Source organism: Eutrigla gurnardus, assembly GCF_963514095.1.
Source record: "Eutrigla gurnardus genome assembly, chromosome: 17".
NCBI classification, from domain to species: domain Eukaryota; kingdom Metazoa; phylum Chordata; class Actinopteri; order Perciformes; family Triglidae; genus Eutrigla; species Eutrigla gurnardus.
This window is the reverse complement of record NC_139928.1, coordinates 17,995,552-18,015,309: the sequence shown is the minus strand read 5'-3', so window position 1 is coordinate 18,015,309 and position 19,758 is coordinate 17,995,552. Positions and strand designations below refer to the sequence as shown.

The window sequence follows — 19,758 nt, the reverse complement described above, 5'->3', positions numbered from 1 at the left end:
CCTCACTATAGTGAAAACTTGACTTTTTTAATATGAATTCTTCTCCATATTAACTGTACAAACTCTGTTGATTATAGTTTTACACTGCTCAACTTTCTGTCTGAATCAAAATTAACATTCTTGTTTGAATTGCTGTTATAGAGCCAGGCTTTCACTAAAACCTTAACTGTATTTTACTGTATGTATAATGTATTTTCATCGTTTTCATCAATAACTTATTTTGTGTAAATTGGATGAGTATATATTTTATAATTTTGACATATCACCCTTACTAGTATTTGTTTGCTTTGTGACTAATACCACAGAGGCCCACGCTTTATTACATAACGCTGTCGACGTATGGAGGTGTGGCAGGTCAGAAAATGCAAGGGCTTTCAAAACTGCATTCCAATAAAAAAGCACTATTGTTTTTAAAAGGGCGCAGCCTTACCATGCAGTCCCATAATTTGTCGAGTGGTAATTCAGGCATGTGTTTTTAAGGACATGTTGCATAAGATTAGCAGTGGCCTGTCACAGTTTCCTGGCGTGCGTAGGTATTTCCCAAGATGAGGTCAGGGTTCCTTCAAGGTCTCTCGTATAATTAGATTGAGGAACGCCTTGTCTTTACATGAGTTAATCCGTTCTCCACACAAACATGCAACCGTGTTAAAGCAGCACACAACCAAACTAACACGCTCACAGAGCAAATGCTGTGATTTTTCAATAACTCGCCTTACACAGAAACACATTTGTATCAACTGCTGCTAGAAGATATGGGACAAGGATTACTTCTTTCTACCCACATCCAGACGTGTCTGCAAAAGAGACCGCAACTTTTCCATTATAAAGAAAAATACTTATTAAAATATGTGTCCCTTTCTGTCATTAGAAAAAAAAATGTTTAGGCTCATTGTTGGATAAAAATCAAATCATCCAATCAGGAAATTCTGTCTGTTCTGATATAATTTTCCCGTCCTCGCCCACATGAAGCCTGTGATTTTTAACATACGATAAAGACACTGACTGAATGTGAAAGAGCTTCTGACAGAATTAACGTCTTTTTAAAGGCACTCGTCAGAGGGATTAACATTCGACTGACAGGCACGGACATCAGGACCTTCTGTACCTTGAGAGGGGGATTGAGATATTCTTATTTGTTCTCTTTCTATTTAGCGTCTCCACCCAATCTCACTTACGGTGGGTGATTTAATCAAAGCTTGCACGTCCCACAAATAAGCTGGGCGACTTTTAAAAAGGGGCAATGTTGCAGTGATGAGTTAAGCTCAGCTTAAACGGAGACCACCAAGCTGCTTTGGCTCAAACAAACTGGCTTTTCTACTTGAATGTAGTTACGTAACAACCCACTTAAAAGAAGAAAATGCTCCTCGTGTGTTGTGATGGCATAGCTGTAGTCCTGTTGCAATGTGGTGCAAAGATGAATTATTGAAATTATCAAATTTAGAAAACATAATTGCTGAGGCAAAATGTTTAACTGCAGTGTGACCATTTAATTTCCTGCAGAATGTGACTTTAAAACCAGAATTATGACGGATCACTGCAAAAAAACAAGAGCACATTCAGAGAAGTAAATAATTGTGCCACCACAAACCTAAAAAAAAATCAAATATCACCCAGAAATGTAGAAGCCGAATAATAACTTTTATTTAAGGAGACAAAATAAGTGTGATGGCTGCTGGAAGGATCTCGAAACTACAGAGCAACTAGTTATCAAATATTATTATATATTCCACTTATAACGTCAATATATCATCCTTCAAATGACATAATAAATAGATCGTTTAGACTACATCTATTCCCTATTTTATGAGTGTAATAATGTGTATATTTAGTTTTTTTACTGTTAACTTATATATTATCTTTACTGTTATTGGCTTATTTATTATATCCGTTCTGTTTTGCCTTTAGTTGGTGAGCTATCCTCTCTGCTGCTGCAATCATCTCTCTGCCGTGGGACTAATAAAGGATTATTTTATCTTATCTTACAATTTATTAAGGAAAATACACACCATATAAAAAAACATTTTCAATTTAAGACGAGATAATTGCATTTATTTTGGGCTTTTAGTGAAAAACACAATTCGGGCATTTTGTTCCTTTTAAGCAGGCGGTGAACAAGAAAAACATACAAAACAAACTTCCACTCAAATGAAAGAGAAAACATTTCCCCCCATTTCTTCTTTAAAAAAAGTAAATGAATGAAATGTTTTGTTCAAAGTCTTGATAAAACGTCTCTTACCTTTCTGTGAGCCTTTGGGGTCTTTAAGCTCTTTCTGTGCCTCTTCGATTTTATCTGTAAGACAAGGACAGAAACCATTTTCAGCACAGATTCACAGCGAAGCCAGTGCAGAAAGTAACTAATGGATACTGGGGACGCTTCCCACACGGCTGCAGCACGATGAAGGTCTTTCAAAATGGAAAACAGATATTCTTCCATAGCTGAGAGAGAGAGAGAGAAAGAGAGAGAGAGAGAGCACTATTCCATTATGGAAACTACTGCAATTATGAAGGAGGAGGAGTAGGGGGGGGGCAAGCCCTGTGTGCACACACACAATAACACAACCAGGCGAGCACATCCAGCAAAAACAACAGCGCGAGTGTGTATGAAACACGGGTTCAGTTTGCAAACAAGTCAACGCGGTGGGTTCCCTCTCATTATCACAGAGCGAGCGCTGACCCACGGCCCGACCCCGACACGTCACAGTCATCACCCACAACCCGGCAGGTGAACAAGCCCTTCCTGTACGGAGGTGGCGAGGTATTAACTGTGCGTTACTGTAAACAATATTAATTATATATGCTGGAGCAACGTGGCGTGAATGGGTTGCACACGGTGGAAGAGAGGCTGCCGCGGGGCAACGACCGAAGGCTGTGGGAGTGTCTACATGCACATTAGTTTAAAACAACAGGCAGGATTGTGAATAAAACAAACACAAGAGATATGAATATAATATTTGAGTGCAAACAGTTTTTCTGATTAAATCTGGTGCACCATCAGAAGCTGTTTTTCTCTCGACTTTCTATTATGTGAAACATATTCTGGGCTGTGCTCACCGCAAGACAGTTTTGTTTACCGTTAACTGCAGTCATGAGTTTGTTGAGGAAACAGAGCATCTTGTGGATGTGCAGAGGCATAAACACATTCGTTTAAACCAACCTGCCTTCTTTTTTTTTTTTTTACTAAATCAATGAGCCTTCTACTTGTTGGAGGGAAAACAAACCCTGCAGCTTCTGCGACATTGGCTGAATCCTCGACGACCAATGGCAACAACGTTGCCCTCGACTGCACAAACGTTAACGGCGCGTGAAGAAGGATGTTCTTCTGTGGTTCCCAAAAACATTGCAGCTCGATGCCGGGAATACTCGGAGGAGGGGGCGGACACGAGCGGCCCACAGAAGAGGTCAGAAGATTATGTCATCATATGGTGTGTGTGTGTGTGGGTTGCTATAGTCACACCCTTCTCCATCTCTCTGTATCCCGGGCACACGCCATAGATTACATAATGCGTCCCCACCCCTCCCTGCGCTGCCGTGGAGCAAAACAAAGGCACCCTGCCAGCAGAAACACAGCAACCGAGGCTCCTGAGGAGAGGGCAGAGTGTTTGTTTACGTCTTTGACAGGAAGGTATGCGTTTGTGTGTCTGCGATATTTGCATATAAGTGGCCGTGTGAGCGCCGTCCAACGAAAGGAAGCAGGTAGGTCGGGTTTTCCTGGCAGCGACGCCGAGAGGATCCCGTTGCCTCCCTCGTGGTTACCACTGCAGCTTCCTTCAAAGTGAATGCAAAACCAACTTCAGATCATAAATGCTTATTTTAGCGGTCTAGAAGGTAGATTTTTTGCCAGCATGCGCTTCATTGTTTGCACAGCTTGATGCACATGTCTTGCATTAGACCGCACTAGCAAAACCGAGGCGTAAGTGATTGCTGCCCAACAAAAATCGTATTAGTGGTCATGCATGGTAGGAGACCGGAGTGTAAGCTGTTAAAGATCGATTGCATTTCTTACATAACAAGCCACAAAGAGGACCCCCTCATGTTGAATGACACCCATAATGGGAAGCTGTGGAGCATGGAAAAGAACAGGAAACCCCCAAATCAGTGGAACGGGACGAGGCAACGACAAATATATATATATTCCATGGACCATGCCGGAGTTATGAAGACAGCAGGGAATGATTACAGGGTCGTTCCTATTTCCCTCATTATGGCTGCTGGTGTTGCTGAGGTGGTCTGGGGCCGACATTAAATTGCATATTTCACCACGAAGCTTTGAGACCGTCATCCTGCAATCTGAAATCTGTGTTAACTGGAAAGCAATGAGCACACACATGTTGCTGGGGATGAAAACCAGAGTACGTTGATGAAAACATGACCACAGAATCGGAGGGAAAACACGCAATAAAAAGGACCCGCTTATAACCAAACGGTTTACAAGTTTGATCTCAAACAGATAAAAAAAAATCCCTTCAGAATCTGCACTCTACATAGTGCAGACACGGTGTTAGTCATGCTGTTATTCTTTCTGCTTCCAACCAGTAAATGACGCAAAATAATTAGAATAATAGAGCAAGTTGAAGCACTTGCATGAGGGTGTTCAAGTAAGCAAAAAAGCATGTGAAGAATTTGACTTGAATGTGAGTCAAAACACTCAAACATGTGGTTGTGATATTATATTACTTAAACCAAAGAAGCGATTCATCTCCATCCAACATCCTGTTTTGTGGGATTTCCCTCCGTTATCCACTGCCTGACTTTGCTGCTAACTCTGCCTGACGACGATCGCGGGCCGCGTGGGTGATAAAATCTGAAATGCAGATGAGTCTCGAGGTGGTCGACATGTGATCTCCGATCCGTCCAACGTGTCACCTAAAGATATGCGAGGGGCCGGGGTGGGTGGGTACGTGTCAATTAAGCAGGAGTTTGTGGGCGAGGAAGTCGGTCTCCTCGCTGGTTGCTGTCATGACAACCACGAATCCTTAATGCAACCCCCCCTTACTCCCTGCATCTTCCAGCCCACTCCTCTCTCTGCGCCGTCGAGGACGCCTGGGAAATGTGATTATTTGCGCCCCGCGGACTGAAGTGACGTCACTGGAGAGGACACGTGCACGCTTTTGAATCCCAGCGCCCACCTGATGTGAAGTCACAGCCCATCAGTGGCCAGAGGGGGGGTCACTCAGCGGGAGGTGGGGGGGCAACTCCATTAAGGCGCCTAACAGACAATTATTAGTGAAGACGCATGCTGATGAGCCGGAGCGCCAAATGGAGCTAATAAACCAAACTTCAGTGTGAAACTGGACCCCTGCCTGTCTAATGAAGGATAATATTACATTACAGCAAAGTGGCGACTTCAGCCCACATGAAGCAGCACAACTGCACCTCCCCGGGTCCGGATCCCCCCCGATAGCCCCCATCTGCCTGTTGGACAACAAATAACCGCCCGGCTCCACACAGCCGCCCCCCTCCCCCCGTCACTCCCAGCCGGCAACACATTCATATTTTGCTCGACAGCCTGCCCTGCTGGGCCACAACATGCCAACGGCAGCTTTTCACAGAGTCCATATGCACAGCGTTCGCAGCGTTCACAGCTTTCCTCGTGCGCGTCAACGATATACATTTTGGCGGAATCGGAATTGTCTGCGAAAAAAAAAACAGCATCTGTGATGTGACACTACACCAGTAATACCAGCATGGAGCCAGAATAATACCAGTGGTCTACAGTGTGTGTGTGTGTGTGTGTGGGCAGATGCATGTGGTGATATTAGAATTTCATGTCACGATTATCCTGGCAAAAATAATTCACATTTTTATCCCAATAACTTTTAAAATGCCGCCAAAACATACTGGAATCTAAATCATAAAATCTCCCTGAATAAATAAAGGATGAATAAATAAATAAGAATGTATTTTGTATCAGGAGCTAGACAGCTTTTTCTAAGTCACTTGAAAATGGAAATTCACCATGATCAACTTATTGAGTGGTTTTTTTTAATATACGGTTAAAAAATCAGCCGTCCCTAGACGTTCTGCCACGAGTGATCATGATGCGAACGCTGTGGCAAATGACTTCATCTCACCATATGTAATATTTTAGGAGCAACAGCACATACAGCGATAGCAGGTGGATGACTGGGTGCTCGACCAGCTGGACGGCAAACCAAACAAATGCAGTGTTTGGAGAGGAAGAGGGAGAGGAGGAGGAGGAGGGAGGAGGAGGAGGAGATGCCTCGGCAGGCTGAAGAAGACGAGATGGGAGTCGGCAGCTGCCCCCTTCTTCCCCGTCACTGTGCGGGAGGGAGATGGAGATTATGTAACTGGAGCACCTTCACCAGCCTGCTGTACACGTCCCGGCTGCATGCAAACACGAACACATCAAACGCACCCTCGCAGCGGCTGATGCCTTCTCGCAAAGATCACTAACAAGGACAGCCGGGGAAACTGTTGAGCGGAGATGATCAATTGTTTAAGTTCAAGCAACAATAGCAGACGAACTCTGGATTCAGCTTTCTGCTTTTCTTTGTCTGACGGGAGTGAGCCGAATATCTGTTGGTAAAAACGACCTTGAGGGTGGATTTCACCTTGACATTTAATAGCCAAACAGATTAATCAATAACGAAAACAATAGTTAATTACAGGATTTATTATTTAAGTCATTTTTCAAGTTTGTTTTATATCATAATTAGTTGAATAACTGTTGCTCAGACAAAACAAGTAGTATGAAGAGAGTATTTGTGGCGTATTTTAGTTATTTTCTATTATTGATTAATCCTCCACAGGCAGAACAGGAACAGAAAACTTCACTTCTTATCAATTTATTGGCAAAAATAATCAAAATGTATCCGTCTGCTGGTTCTAACGTCTCAAACGTCCTATATGACAGCAGATCATATGTTTGGGGGGTTTGAACCAAAAAAACAAAAAAACAATCTGAATATGTCCTGTTGAGCTCAATCAACTTAGCAATAAGTGCTAAAGAAGGTGTTCTTTTGTATAATTACGGTTTTACGTAAAAGCAGCGTTTTTCCTTTCCTTTGACTGTGAATCAGCGTCACAGAATCTTCACAACAACAGCTCCACCTTTAAAAGGGGAAGTGTGTCTTCTTCTCATCTCAGCTGTTTTCTCGCTCGTTGAGGAGATTTCTGCAGCCGTCAGCAGCTGACCCGTGCAATGAGTGACCATAAGGGTTAGTGTCAGCATCTGACACATCCTTCATCGCCACGGACACGCCCGTACAAAGAGACAGCCTCGGGGGAGACGAGGCCGTCTGGGAGACTCTACAGGAAGCGCTAGGGCGGAGAGACGATGATGCAGAGCAGAGGAATCCCCTCTCTCCATCCCCTCCCCCCCCCCTACACAGAGTGTCCCATTACCCTGCAGTCCATCATCATCAGCTGGCTCAGACGGGGGCGGGGGGACAAACTGACCCTCTCCTTCCTCACATTAGTCGGACAGAGAGCCGGAGCGACTCGCTCCATCAAACGTAATCGACTCAGACAGACAGAGATGGAGAAGATGAAGGTGGCGACCATGGCGACGGCGTCGAGCTGCAGGTGGAGCATCAGGACAACCGAAATGTGTTCAGAGAAGTGCTTAAGCACGGATGATCATCTATTATTTTGTTTACGTACATTATTACGAGTGAAAACAGGACGGGGAGGCGGGCCTTCTGCAGATTGATTGGATGATGGATGTCATTCACATAACATTGGTTGGAATGAGTTGGTGCTAGCTGATTCATATTTCCAGGAAGGAAAAGATGCAGAGACATGACCAATTTTCCAGCAAATATTGTTGAACAATATGACCTAAAAGGGTTAAAAGGGTATTTTTCATGTCAGCTCGACTTTCAGAGCAGGAGCGACTACATGTGGTTGCAGGTGAATTAATCACGTTAATGGCGGCCTTGTTCCATTTAGGTGACTCAAGGCCCTGGTGTTGTTCATGCCGGCTCACTGGAATGACTGTGAAGCGCTAAATACAATGGGACCACTATTCATTTGATCAATTACGCCCGTGTTTACCCTGCATTGACATGTCAAAATGGCTGCTGTAGAAAGAGCCTGTTGTACTTTTCTGACAGCAATAATATCTCCTGAACACTAAACACCGGAGCTAAACAGCTTCCAGAAAGTTAGTCTTTAATCAGAACAAAAAACCACTGAAGACATCTTAAAGATGAAAAGTAAAAAAAAATAAAAACGTTCTTTCATCATGTCTTTAAATGTCGTTGACCGTCCAAAACCAACTAATCATCAGAAACTGGAACCAGCAAATATTTGCACATTTGCTTGAGAAGTTACTTAAAATTGTTAAATCGATTGTCAAAATAGTTGTGGATTTACTTTCTGTCAAATTTGGAGTTTGCACTGGATTTTGTATCTGCTCGTGTTCAGACAGCGTTTCACAATTATATATAAATCACAGGTTTCACACCAGAATGGAACATTATAAAGAGAGATTTGTCTCCAAACGGAGATAAAGAGCAACAAGGAGAGTGAAAAGGATCCAAACAAGTCGTGCTCTCTCTCTCTCTGCAGCCTTGAGATCAGCTGCTGACTGCTAAGCATCGAGGTGGAGGGAGGGAGGGAGAGAAGGAGGGAGGGAGGGAGGGAGGGAGGAGCGTCCAGCCTTCCACTGCTGAGGAAGGGTTACGTGCAGTGTGTTGAATGAAAATGACAGAGCGAGAGCAGCAGTGACTTTTAAAAAAAGAGACAACCTTGTAGAACTGCAGGCCTCTAAAAAAGGAGAACGGATGCTGATCTTGTAAACAAACAATTAAAAGCAGAAATGTGGATCTACTCGTTCCGGTTACCCGGCCCGTCCTCTAACGCGGTGACAATAATTAAGAGGATGCGTTTGGGAATGTAAACTGTGATGAAGCTGCCAACACCCAGTGAACAAATGAAATATTGATCACAGGCAGACAAAGACAGTGGTTTGGTGTCTGTACAGTACTGCTGCCCCCGCAGGAAGCTGTAGGTGGAAGAAGCAGCAGACTGGAGGCCACTGATTATTGGGACTGCGTGGGCACCCTTGTGAAAAATTGATATAACGAGAACTCTGCTGGGTGGGTAGAAAAGTGTGTGTGTGTGTGTGTGTGTGTGTGTGTAGGGGGCTTAATGGCACAGGCGGGGATGAGCGTTAATGTGAATATTACCTCTTCCATCTTATTCAGACCACACCCACAAACACTTCAAAATAAAATGTGCCTGCACCAAAATAGACAAGAAAGAGCCAGACTCCAAACACAATGCAGAGAAGCAGCGCCAAGAAACACTAAATAACGGTTTCCTTCCCTGGCAGTCACAAATCCTGGAAGGTGTGAATCCCGTAAAGCCCGTTTTATTTAGGATGTAGTAATAAGATCACACGCTGCCCAGGAGGAACTCACAATCATCTCCGTTATCGATTAAAACCTCAAGTCTTTTTTTTCGATTAATGAATTGACTTGGGGGTCATGAACTCTAATAAAGTCTGAGGGGTCGTCTTCAAAGTGTGAAGATACACAAAAATCCTTCTAATCTATGTACAAATGTCTGGGGTTATTTAAGCTTTTAGAGATAAATCCAACAAAAAACTAAAAAGTGCAAATAACACTTTTACAAAATACTCCATTATATGTCAAAGTTCTGCAATAGAATAGTGTATGTTAGCAAACCAGGAAAATTAACTTAAAGCATCAAAAGTATAATAAATACAGAAAAATGGTCCCAAGTGAGAGTTATGCTATTATATATTATTACTGATGCATTAATGTGTGAGCTGCTGTATTTTCATTATGGAGTTGATTTCTTGACAAAACAGTTTGGTTTGTAAAACATCAGAAACTAATGCTACTAATCCGTCATCAGTAAGTATAAATTAGGAAAATGGAAATAATCACATTTGAGAAACTGCAACTTATAACTTTTGTGTTTGGAAAATTGCGACTGTATTTTGGACTGATGGTTTCAGCTCCAACAGACACCCGACTGAACTGTGAGCAACTTTTCCCTTCACATCGCCGTCTATTTGAGTCTAACCGCTTCAGATACGACGTGAAAACAGTCATTGAAATTCTGCAGCGAATCCTCGACTGTACACAAACACCCGCTTTCTTGCCCGCTCTCTTTCTTTCCTTCTTTGCTAAAAAAAAAGTGGAAGTAAAACAAGCTGCACGTCAAACTCCATCAAGTCAACGTCTCGAGTTCCCCCTCTGGGTTGAGAGGTGCTGTGAGCTGACTGACGGCCAGTGTTCCTCGTAGGACAGGAAGCAGGTTTCATTCGCTGCCCAAAAAATGTATATTGCAAACATACAGTGAGCTCTGTGCGTCAGCCGAAGAAGAAGACGTCGTGTTAATTAGAGCTGAAATGACTATTTGTTTAATTTATTCGTTGATTGACAGAAAATGTATTAATTCATCGTTTAAAAATCACACATTTTAAGATAAATGCTAAACTTGCTGATTTTCTTTGTTTAACATGATAGTAAACTGAATATCAGTTAAGTTTAAAATCAATTATGTTCTATTATATAGTTATCTTTGTGTTTATGTCTTTATTATCGCAACTTGGATACTTTGAAGCTTGCTCAATACTACTGTGTCATAAAAGGGAGGGCTGTTTCTTTGGCTGCTCTTATAAAAACAAAATAGATAATAGAAAGATAATATTAGTTCCACGGTTCTATGACAACGGGGTAACTGGGTTCTTCAGGTGAAATTGTTTTGATAGCAAACGTAACTTCTTTCCGAGGTCAAGAATGAACTGGAAAAACCTTCATGAATTAGAATATGTTTCAGGGTCGACCAACAACACAAGCGATATTAAAGGAATAGGTTGACATGCTTGCTGGAGTTAGATATAAACATCCCTCTCATGTAAATATGAAGCCAGTTAGCTTAGCTTAGCATAAAGACTGAAAACAGCTAGCATGACTGTCTAAGCTCAGTAATTAACATGTTATATGTCATTGTTATTATGTATTTTTTGGCTGGGAGTCGTTTGCAGGCAACCAACAAAGACTCCAGGAAGTAACCAGTCCCACTCCAGACATGGAGACAGGTGGGTTTGTTTACTCCGATTGGAGCCAGGCTAGCTGTTTCTACCCGTTTACAGTCTTTATGCTAAGCTAAGCTGGCTCCAGCATCATATTTATGCCACTCTCAGCAATTAAGTGAACTGTACTTCCCAAAATATCAAACGTTTCCTTAAGAAACACACGGTTAATAGAAACACTGAGAAAGTAATGTCCAGATTGCACAACAATGAGCATAATTGTAATGAACTCTCTGCCTGACAGTTGCCATACTTGTACGCACAAAAGCTTAACAGGTAACAGAGATGACGAGCACTCAAGACTCTGAGAATGTGGAGCTGAACACGAACGATTAACAACAAAAAACAAACTTCATCGCAAATTAAAGCCAGGACTCACGCGTCAGTCTGTTTTCTACAGGGCGGCTTGGCGTCCCGCAGGGTCCTGTCAAATCAAAACTGAAAGCTGAAAGAGCTCGCTGGTTACCACGGCGCCACGGTTGAGCGACGTGCACACTGACTGCTTCCTGTATACGCGTCGTTCACTTTGACGACAGCGGTCTTATTCAGCGAGCGAAGGCGCGCCGCCGCCGACTTTCAGCAGAAGTGGAATAACCAGCACGAACAAACAAAACTGCAGCTGCGCATAGAGCTGACCTCGATGTGACAGCAACCTGCCGCTCAGCACAGAGACTCTAAAACATCAAATAATGCTGGATGTGTCGGGATGTGTCCCCGGTTCTGAGTGTTTCCCAACAGTCTAGAGGACAAAATGTTCGCTTCTTACCCCGGCTGATGTTTCATGGAACAAACACTCAACTGGAACAAAAGACAACCGGAGAGAGAGAGAGAGAGAGACTCGCACACACTCTGCAGTGTCAACACAAGTAGTCACAAGTCTGCGTTTCCGCCCAATCAGCTGTGGCTCTGCAGCGGTGCGGGGCGGTTTCCTCCGAATGAAGTGACGAGGAGGGGAATTCCTGTAAGGCCAAGGAAGAGGGGGGAGGAGAGGTGAGGAGGGGAGGGGAGGGGAGGGCCTGCCCAAACAGAGCAGGCCGGCTGACGTCACTTAAACCGGCTTTGGCAGCCTCCAGGGGATCCTTCCCTCTCGCTCTCCATCCCGCTCTCTGTTTGTGTCGGAGGGGGAGGAACTCAACTGGTTGCCCAACAGCTCAGTCACCGGGTGAGGACGCCTTCCAACTCTCCTCCCACAGCTTCTCCTTCGCCTCCTTCTCAACGATGATGTGGAATCTTAACGTTTTTCGCTTTCATTGCCTCCCTTTAAGCTGGAACATCATATCCAGAGTACCGATCTTCCCAATTGTGACGTATTTCTGAGGGAAATCGGATATAACGCTGGGATTGATTACTTTCCCTAGAACGGTGCTGCTAAAGGTTGCAGACTGATTAATGGATGGATGTCATATTATTATTGGTTTTAATCGGTTGGTACGAACTGATGTGTCATAATTGTTTTCCAGGAAGGAACGACATTGTGTTTTCCCATTGGAACATTTTTATTTATTTATTTTTAATAGGTTGTTAAAAAGATTTAGATATGATGGGTAATGTGAGCTTGAATTAAAAGATGGATGGACTTTATTAATCCCAAACTGGGTCGTTGTTGTGTTACAGCAGCTGGCTTCCAAAAAACCCAACAACTGTAAATACACATTTAATCTACATAAACACTAAAGAATATGAAATATAAAGAATATATGAATACACTATACATATATTAACCTACAACTACAGGTGGTGTTCAGATCCATGATTTCCTGATTCAGTCTGGTGGAGAAAGAGCTAAATTACTGTGAATCAGGATATTATTATTATTATAATCATAATATGCTCTAAACTCTTCTATTCTTTATATATTTCCTGGAGGTGCGTGATACACATTTTTCAATTTACTTTATTCAGAATGATCCCGTTAATGGAAATTCACTGCAACGTGTATTTTATTGTTTAACATGCAGTATTTCCCTTTCTTTTCTCACCGCTTGCATTGAATGTAAACCACATGTGATGTCCTGTAGTATCCCATGTTTGAGCCTAAGAAACAGCAAACCACTGCTGTTCTTTAACAGAGGAAACCCAAAGAAAACAGAGACACCCAGAGCAGTACAATTGGTTTTCGGGCTTCAAACCGAGAGTCTGGGAGTGACCATGAAACCTGCTGAATGTAAAAGTCAACATTAAATTGTGCCACTCAGTAAACAGTGAGTGACAGAGCTGTTGACAGTGACGGCTGAGATAAAGCTGCAGGTCAGCCCGCTCAGGACCGACAGGCTGACAACAGAAACACAACAAACCCGCCGCGAAATGACATCAGCATATCTCCGACTCGACGCCTCTAAGTTTAACCTCACTGTACTTGGAAAAATAAATAATAAAAAAAAGAGGAAGCTCCCTGAGCTCTATTTTTTCATCACGGGGAATTCTGAGGGTTTTAGAGTTTGGCCACAAAAAGAGGTTCAGAAAATCAGATAAATATTTACGCAGGGCCGGAGACGACAGCCTGACCAAGCGGTTTGTGCAGTGTCATCGCCTCAATACTTCACAGGCAAAGACCGCATCATCCTCTGTCATTAGGGCAGCTGGAGCAACAGCGTAAAGTTGGCGTTGGTGAAAAAAAATAAGCACTGAGTCACGGAGACGGCCTCTCCTGTTCTTAAAAATGACCTAAGGAGGGATCGCTGCAGAAACACGGCCCGTGGGTTTGCGTTACGGCGAGGGACGCACCGCGTTAATGACAGCTGAGCTGCCCGGATGAAGTAATCCAGCCAGTAACCTCCAATACGCCGTCGTCTGTGTGTCCGGTGGGTTAGAGATGCAAACACACACACACATCCAGTCAGCTTGGAAATAGTCATGAATTCAAATCCACTCTGTTGCCAAAAAATGTTTCTATCCCGTCTGCATACAAGCTGACGCCCACGCTGACCCCTTCATACCCTGAATACCAAACCGAAACCAATCCAACACCACGGGTGTGGGAGGGGGAGGAGGGAGTGGGGGGTGAATAACAAAGCTCCATCGCAGAGTTCGACACTACTCACAAAGCTCCCGATCGTAACCCTTCTCTTCACTTGGCTTCGTATCAAAACTGTAATGCGTACAGTCGCTATCGGAACGGCATTCAGCCGCCGCAACACACAAAGGCCACATTCACCAGTGCTTTTGTTCATCCGGAATGAGCTGATTTTATGGTAAAAAAAAAAATACTTCAACTTTTACCCGGAGCAAAATGTCAAAGTGCAGCCTGAACCCGGCGAGGCCACTCAGAACATTTACACAAGTACAACAGTGAGATGGTTGTACTTTTGAGTATTTACAGCCTTCTTTAAACTTTTACTTTGCTGCATTCAAATAGCAAAAGTAAAGGGTATCCTTAAGATTAAGCTTAAACATAATGTCGGGTTGAGGTCCAGTGTCACATTTCAGATTTTAATATTGATTTAAATACACTAATATATGTTCAAACTATCCAATAAGTCACAAAAAGCAGCTTAGAGAAAAGTTCAAAACAGATTTGTGACAGAATTTATTTAATCTCACGACCTCTAACACTTCCTGTGACCATGTCGTTGAGAACTACTGGACTAAACGGTATTAGAAGAAGTTAAAACAGCTACAGCAGTAAAACGCTGTTAACACACGGATGCTATCAGCGTTTAGTCTAATAAAGCCATATATACTTCTGAAGGGTATCAACTGCTGACTTTTACTTGCTGTTAAAAATTCCAGTGTAACCCGAACACATCCATTTACCATCAGAGACACATTTATAACTCTGAGGCCTTGATGCAAGTGTGAGTCCAATCAGAGGAATCTAACACATATCTGGCCAATAAGTTTCACCCGGATGACAGATGTTGCTCTCGTATCTCCGAATCGAATCACAGTGCTCGCTGCGGGAGGAGAAACTATCCCAGCCGCCGAGCCTTCTAGGAAAAGAGACAACTCTTAATTAGATCTGGAGCTTATGAGGCTGAGTGCAGCGGGTGTAACAAAAGGCAGTGAGCCTATACAGGAAATAAGGATCTAAAAGGTACGTGAGGTCATTGATCATGTTACAAAACAGCGGTGGTATCCTGCTAAGGATCAGCTTCTGTCTCTTGGCTGCCTCTCGCCTATTCTCTTCCTGCTTCTCCCTCCTCCTCCTCCTCCCTGCTGTTGATTGCAAAACACCCATCAGCCTCTCCATCCGCTGCCTCCCACTACTCACTCCTCAGGGGAGGAGCCGAGATGTTAATGACGGCTGTTGTGATGCAAGTGTACGTTAAGTGTACAAGGCGAGTTAACGGCCTGAAATCCATCACGATTTCATCAAACAAATGTCCTTTCTGTCTCAGAATGAAGACGTGATTCGTATTTCAGGCTGTGCCCACTTCAGAGCCCAAATAATTAATCCATTAGTCGAGCAGCAGCTATTTTGATAGATGATTAATCGTTGTACAGTACCACATGTTTCTGGACAAAACAGTGTTGTTGTTAGTGTTTAGTTGCAGTGTTTCTGTCATACAGTGTGTTGTTACAGTGTGTTGCTGCAGTGTGTTGTTACAGTGTGTTGCTACAGTGTGTTGTTACAGTATGTTGTTACAGTGTGTTGTTACAGTGTGTTGCTACAGTGTGTTGTTACAGTATGTTGTTACAGTGTGTTGTTACAGTGTGTTGTTACAGTGTGTTGTTACAGTATGTTGTTACAGTATGTTGTTACAGTGTGTTGCTGCAGTGTGTTGTTACAGTGTGTTGCTACAGTGTGTTGTTACAGTATGTTGTTACAGTGTGTTGTTACAGTATGTTGTTACAGTGTGTTGCTGCAGTGTGTTGTTACAGTGTGTTGTTACAGTGTGTTGTTACAGTATGTTGTTACAGTATGTTGTTACAGTGTGTTGTTACAGTATGTTGTTACAGTGTGTTGTTACAGTGTGTTGTTACAGTATGTTGTTACTAGGGCTGCAGCTATCGATTCTTTTTGTAATCGATTAATTTAGCACTTTATCGATCGATTAATCGAGGAATCGGATAAAAAAAATTGCGTTTTTAAACAACCAAAACAAATAATGCATAACGAAAATGATGTGGCTGTAAAATGATCAAGCATTTCTAAAAAAAATAAACAGAGGTATTCATTCCAACTCCAAAATTTGGCTCCAAAACTAAGCCCATTTATTAAGTGCCAGTGAGAATTTAACAATACAGTTAAATCAACTTGGATAAAACATGGATAACATTTAATTTACGTTTTGTTTTGCCAGCAATGGCCCTTTCCTCTCCCTGCCCTAAATATGTGTGTATATAGTGTACTTCTTCTGTGCCATTTATGTATTTAGCTTTCTCTATCACTACAGTAACTGTTTGACCGTTCTTTTCTCTGCTCTGAACTCCTCCGTGTCTCCCGTTTGGGCAAACACAACAACTCACAGCCAAGCGTAAATCAGGCTTTCCGATTGGCTGTAAAAGCCGCTACGGGAGCCAATACGAGCGTCCGATGCATAAACGTAACTCTATACGTCACTCGCAAGATGGCGGATGAGAAGTGATCGATATACAACAAAACGGAGAAATGCGCCACGGAGACGAGGAGACATCTAGTCACACATTTTACTACTTTACGCATTCGTTTTGTTGTCAGAAATAAATCGCTCACATGGGCAAGCAGGATACCGTTGTTTAGCCCCGATACTCTCTGTCGTTTACGGACATTCTGAGGCTGATTTTCCGCCATCGCGCCAACTAAATTCAGAATGAATGACCGTGTATGACGCGCTGGTGTGCTTCCTGAACAACGGTCCGTGTGGAACAATTGGATCCCTGCACATAGGCGCGTCATAGGAATTTAACGAGGCTTCGAGGCAGATGTTTTGCCTCGAGGAATTTTCATAATCGAGTTAATCGAGTAACTCGATGAATCGTTGCAGCCCTAGTTGTTACAGTATGTTGTTACAGTGTGTTGTTACAGTGTGTTGTTACAGTATGTTGTTACAGTGTGTTGTTACAGTGTGTTGTTACAGTGTGTTGTTACAGTATGTTGTTACAGTATGTTGTTACAGTGTGTTGCTGCAGTGTGTTGTTACAGTGTGTTGCTACAGTGTGTTGTTACAGTATGTTGTTACAGTGTGTTGTTACAGTGTGTTGTTACAGTATGTTGTTACAGTATGTTGTTACAGTATGTTGTTACAGTATGTTGTTACAGTGTGTTGCTACAGTGTGTTGTTACAGTGTGTTGCTACAGTGTGTTGTTACAGTATGTTGTTACAGTATGTTGTTACAGTGTGTTGCTGCAGTGTGTTGTTACAGTGTGTTGCTACAGTGTGTTGTTACAGTGTGTTGTTACAGTGTTTTTCTGTCATACAGTGTGTTGTTACAGTGTGTTGTTACAGTGTGTTGTTACAGTATGTTGTTACAGTGTGTTGTTACAGTGTGTTGCTACAGTGAGTTGCTATAGTGTGTTGCTACAGTGAGTTGCTACAGTGTTTTGTTACAGTGAGTTGCGACAGTGAGTTGCTACAGTGTGTTGCTACTGTGAGTTGCTACAGTGAGTTGCTATAGTGTGTTGCTACAGTGAGTTGCTACAGTGTTTTGTTACAGTGAGTTGCGACAGTGAGTTGCTACATTGTGTTGTTACAGTGTGTTGCTACAGTGTGTTGTTACAGTGAGTTGTTACAGTGTGTTGTTACAGTGTGTTGCTACAGTTCGTTGCTACAGTGAGTTGCTACAGTGAGTTGTTACAGTGCGTTGCTACAGTGCGTTGCTACAGTGAGTTGCTACAGTGTGTTGTTACAGTGCATTGCTACAGTGAGTTGTTACAGTGAGTTGCTACAGTATGTTGTTACAGTGAGTTGTTACAGTGAGTTGCTACAGTGAGTTGCTACAGTGAGTTGCTACAGTGTGCGGTTGGCTCGCCTGCAGAGACCGGTGGCCGGCTCTGCAGACTCCCACAGGGCTCTGCTGCAGCTGCTCCGAGGCTCTCTCTGGTTTCTCTCTCTGTGGATGCCGCCAGACAACCATCTGCTTTTATAGCTCATTTAGCACATACACGCTCTCGTATATACACGGCTGGTACGGTAAACACACAGGGACATGTTTCAACAGGTGTAATGTGCATGTTACCAACAGTGCCGTGACGGAAGGCCATGTGTATGTTACCAACAGTGTCAGAAATGAACCTTTGGAGGGATCCAACCTCAGACAAACCAAAACATTATATTTTCATTCTCTTTGATGACTGCATGATGAAATGTGCGTCAGCCATTCTGCTGTTATGTGCACTCTCATAACCCTGCAGACTGTCTGTCGAATTACCTATTAGGGCTAATTAATCAATGCATTGTTCTGTCAGAAAATGGTGATAAATGCCTTTTCAGAATTTCCTAAATCTCAAATTGACGTCTCCTAATAACAGCACAAACAACCCCCAAAATTATTGATTTATTATAACACCTTATAAGTCAAAGAAAACAGGTTTTGACAAAAAAATCTGTAAATGACAGAAAGATATAAGCAGGTTTTGACCTTTAATATTGTAAAGGTCTGCTGCAGCTTCTTCCTCTGTGGTGTTATGGTTGCCACCCACAGCTGTGCTTTACTGCCATTAGCAGTAGGCAGGAGGTAACGTTACATAACCACACCGAGCATGAGAGACATGGCGTTCCCTCACTCTCTTTTTATGTTCCTCCTCTAAATCCTCAATTTCCCCACCTTGTCTTCCCGTTCTCCTCCCTCCTTTTTGCCTCTTCCCATCATCATCATCCATCTTTGACCCCCTCCCTGCCTCCACCTCCAGAGTTAAAAAACAGCACCAGGACGAGGTACCCAGCAACATGTCTCTGCTTTATGAAACCAAACTGCTCTGCTCACATGTTCAGCCAACCATCCCAGCACAGAAATACCAATGCCAGTCCCAATTAGGGCTGCAGCTTACAATCATTTTCATTAATGATTAATCATTCAGCCCATAAAACGCACATCGCAACTTCCCTAAAGCCCGAGACAACCGTTTTCAGTTTATTATTGAGGACAAAAGGACAAGGAGAGGCAGCTGGAAGCAATTTTTTGTATTTTTGCTTGAATTATTATCAAAACAGTTGCAGCTCTACTAACGACATCCTTTTTCTCCGAGATAAGTTTTTCCACATTTTTGAGAAAAAAGAGAATGTGTGCCCATTTTTATCTATCGCTGTTTGTTATGTCAATAATGGGAGTTGGATGATTGAGATAAACAGCTGGTGGTGCTAATCCTCCCATCGGGTGCCATTAAACTATCGAAGAAGAGGAAGCGAGGAGATGAAGAAGACGGGATGTAAATTATGTTTGTTTCACGTACTGATTTCAGTAACATTACAGATCTGATGTTTTTGGCCTTTCCTCTGAATGTGCATCCACTTTCCCACCTCATCTCATGGTAAAAACATGATGTTTTGACTCTTTTTTTCCCTCAATTTTTTCAATTCTTTTAACTGCAAATTGGAGATATCCATAAAAACAGTGGGAGCCTAATGAGTAAAATGCGACAAAGCAGGAAATCCTGCGAGACGTTAACGGAGGCTCGCAGCTGAGGTTGGATGTTTCCAGGAGAGCTAATAAGATGACACATTCAAAAGAGCGGAATGAAATTAACGGGAAGACAAATTAACCAAAAGGATGTTTGCAAATAAACAGTTCAGTCAGGGGGAGATTATACAGCAGCCGCAGTCATAACTGACCTCGCCGTGTTTCCTCTCCAGAACAGCTACATCTAT

General features: G+C 42.9%; 1 protein-coding gene across 2 annotated transcripts in view; it reads right to left on the bottom strand.

Moving 5' to 3' along the window:
• Positions 1-19,758, bottom strand: part of hivep1 (HIVEP zinc finger 1) — a 49,513-nt gene that overhangs the window by 11,446 nt on the left and 18,309 nt on the right. For both annotated transcript variants that reach the window (XM_084031770.1, XM_084031771.1), the window contains exon 3: positions 2,237-2,290. In XM_084031770.1, the coding sequence (XP_083887896.1) occupies positions 2,237-2,290 (54 nt within the window). The remainder of the gene's footprint in view (positions 1-2,236; positions 2,291-19,758) is intronic.